Source organism: Notothenia coriiceps, unplaced genomic scaffold (genome assembly GCF_000735185.1).
Source record: "Notothenia coriiceps isolate Sejong01 unplaced genomic scaffold, NC01 NC01_scaffold00025384, whole genome shotgun sequence".
NCBI classification, from domain to species: Eukaryota; Metazoa; Chordata; class Actinopteri; order Perciformes; family Nototheniidae; genus Notothenia; species Notothenia coriiceps.
This window is the reverse complement of record NW_011358085.1, coordinates 3,690-5,617: the sequence shown is the minus strand read 5'-3', so window position 1 is coordinate 5,617 and position 1,928 is coordinate 3,690. Positions and strand designations below refer to the sequence as shown.

The following is a 1,928-nucleotide window of genomic DNA, read 5'->3' as shown; positions in this document are numbered from 1 at the left end:
AGCTTTAAAAACATGCAGAGGAATGAGATTGCTCAGTTTCAATTCTTGCTGAAGATTGTTCCAAGCAAGTGGAGCTGCGCACATAAAAGCTGTCTTACCTAAGACAGTCCTTGCTCTTGGCACATCAAACAATACTACATCATGAGATCTCAGACAATAGCTACTTACAACTCTCTGTGTTATCAGTGAACAGATGTAATACGGGAGTTTACCCAACAAATCTTTATACATAAACGTGTACCAATGACTGAGCCTCTTTACAGTAAGTGATGGCAGACCTGCCTTGGCATACAGGGTACAGTGAAGAGTAAGTGCTTTACAGTTAGTAAAAATCTCAGTGCGCTGTGATAGGCGGCATCTAACATGTTCAGGCAATAGGTAGGTGCATTCATATAGACCAAATCACCATAATCCAGCACAGGTACAAAGGTCACAGAGCCTTTTCCTGGCCTCAAGTGAGAAACAGGACTTGTTTCTGAAAAAGAAACCTAGCCTAACCCTCAGCTTTTTAACCTGAAGTTTAAAAGTAAGACTTGTAACATGTACTTGTTCTTCGGATAGATTTCCCACACATTTGTAAGTCCTTATTCATCCTGAGGGAAAGGAGGTTTTATGACCGACACTCTTCAGCTTTAGTTGACCACAGACCATATTTCAGGATAAGAACCAAAAACACGTTCAAAAAACATTAACCTCCAAATGATCTAACCATAGTGCTAAAACTCTCATTTCAGGTTACAGACTCATTCCTGCACCACATGTCCACATGTTTCTATTATATTCAATTTTATTTTATTTACCTGTACTATTTGAACTGTTTTGTTGTGTTGCACTGTTGGAGGAGCCTGTGACCTAAGACTTTCATTGTCATAACTACACTGTAGCTATGCACACAATGAAAGCCTTGAAACTGAACCCTTCTTAATGATCTCCCCTCCTCCTCCTCCTCCTCCTCCTCCTCAGACTCTGAACTCGGTGACCCCCCACCTGGACGTGGAGGAGTGCTCCATCTCTCTGATGCCGAGGAACCGAGAGAAGAACCGCAGTATGGACGTCCTGCCGCCGGACCGATCTCTGGCCTTCCTGGTGACCGCGGAGGGCGAGGGCAGCAACTACATCAACGCAGCGCTGGCCGACAGCTTCCTGCGACCGGCCGCCTTCGTGGTGACGCCGCACCCCCTCCCCGGCACCACCACCGACTTCTGGAGGCTGCTGTACGACTACGGCTGCACCTCGGTGGTGATGCTCAACCAGCTCAACCAGTCCAACTCCGCCTGGGTAAGAACAGAGGCTGGAGGTCTCACACATGGTGATGTTATTAGTTTCTATATTTTTTTATTTGTAAGTAAGCCCTTTAAAACTATCTCTCAACTGGATTTGAATTATTACCAGTTACACATTACTCCGATAGGGCTAGCGAACTACAACTACCACTGCTGTTGATTATTACTTATTGTTTCTCAATGTTAATCTCGAATTAACGACTTGGTTTTATAAACAATGACCTGGAATCTCAAAATTATGATTTATTATTCTAAAATAATCACCAAGTACTGTATCTTAAAATTAGGACTATGTTTTTCAAAAATGGTGACTTAATATCTTAAAAATAATGACTAACCATCTTATCAGAATGAGAAACCAACTCCAAATCCTAAGTCTCACTCGTGATTTTGAAATAATAATTCAATATTTGTATCATTGATGCTTTTTTTATCTCTGGGCTGCCGTACATGATCTAACACGAGGAGACTTGCGGTGACAAAATGACATTTATATCAAATCAATATCTTTCCTTCAGAGAAGACAGCGAGCACAGGTCATCACACGTCCGGCATTTAAAAAGCTACAGACCACACATTCACCAGCTTAATTTACACAAACACACACACACACACACACACACACACACACACACACACACACAC

At 42.5% G+C, this 1,928-nt stretch overlaps 1 protein-coding gene across 1 annotated transcript in view; it reads left to right on the top strand.

Moving 5' to 3' along the window:
* The first annotated feature begins 924 nt into the window (after window positions 1–924).
* Window positions 925–1,928, top strand: part of LOC104956109 (receptor-type tyrosine-protein phosphatase U-like) — a 2,836-nt gene continuing 1,832 nt past the window's right edge. The window contains exon 1 of the mRNA XM_010783552.1: window positions 925–1,278. Coding sequence (XP_010781854.1) covers window positions 925–1,278 — 354 coding nt within the window. The remainder of the gene's footprint in view (window positions 1,279–1,928) is intronic.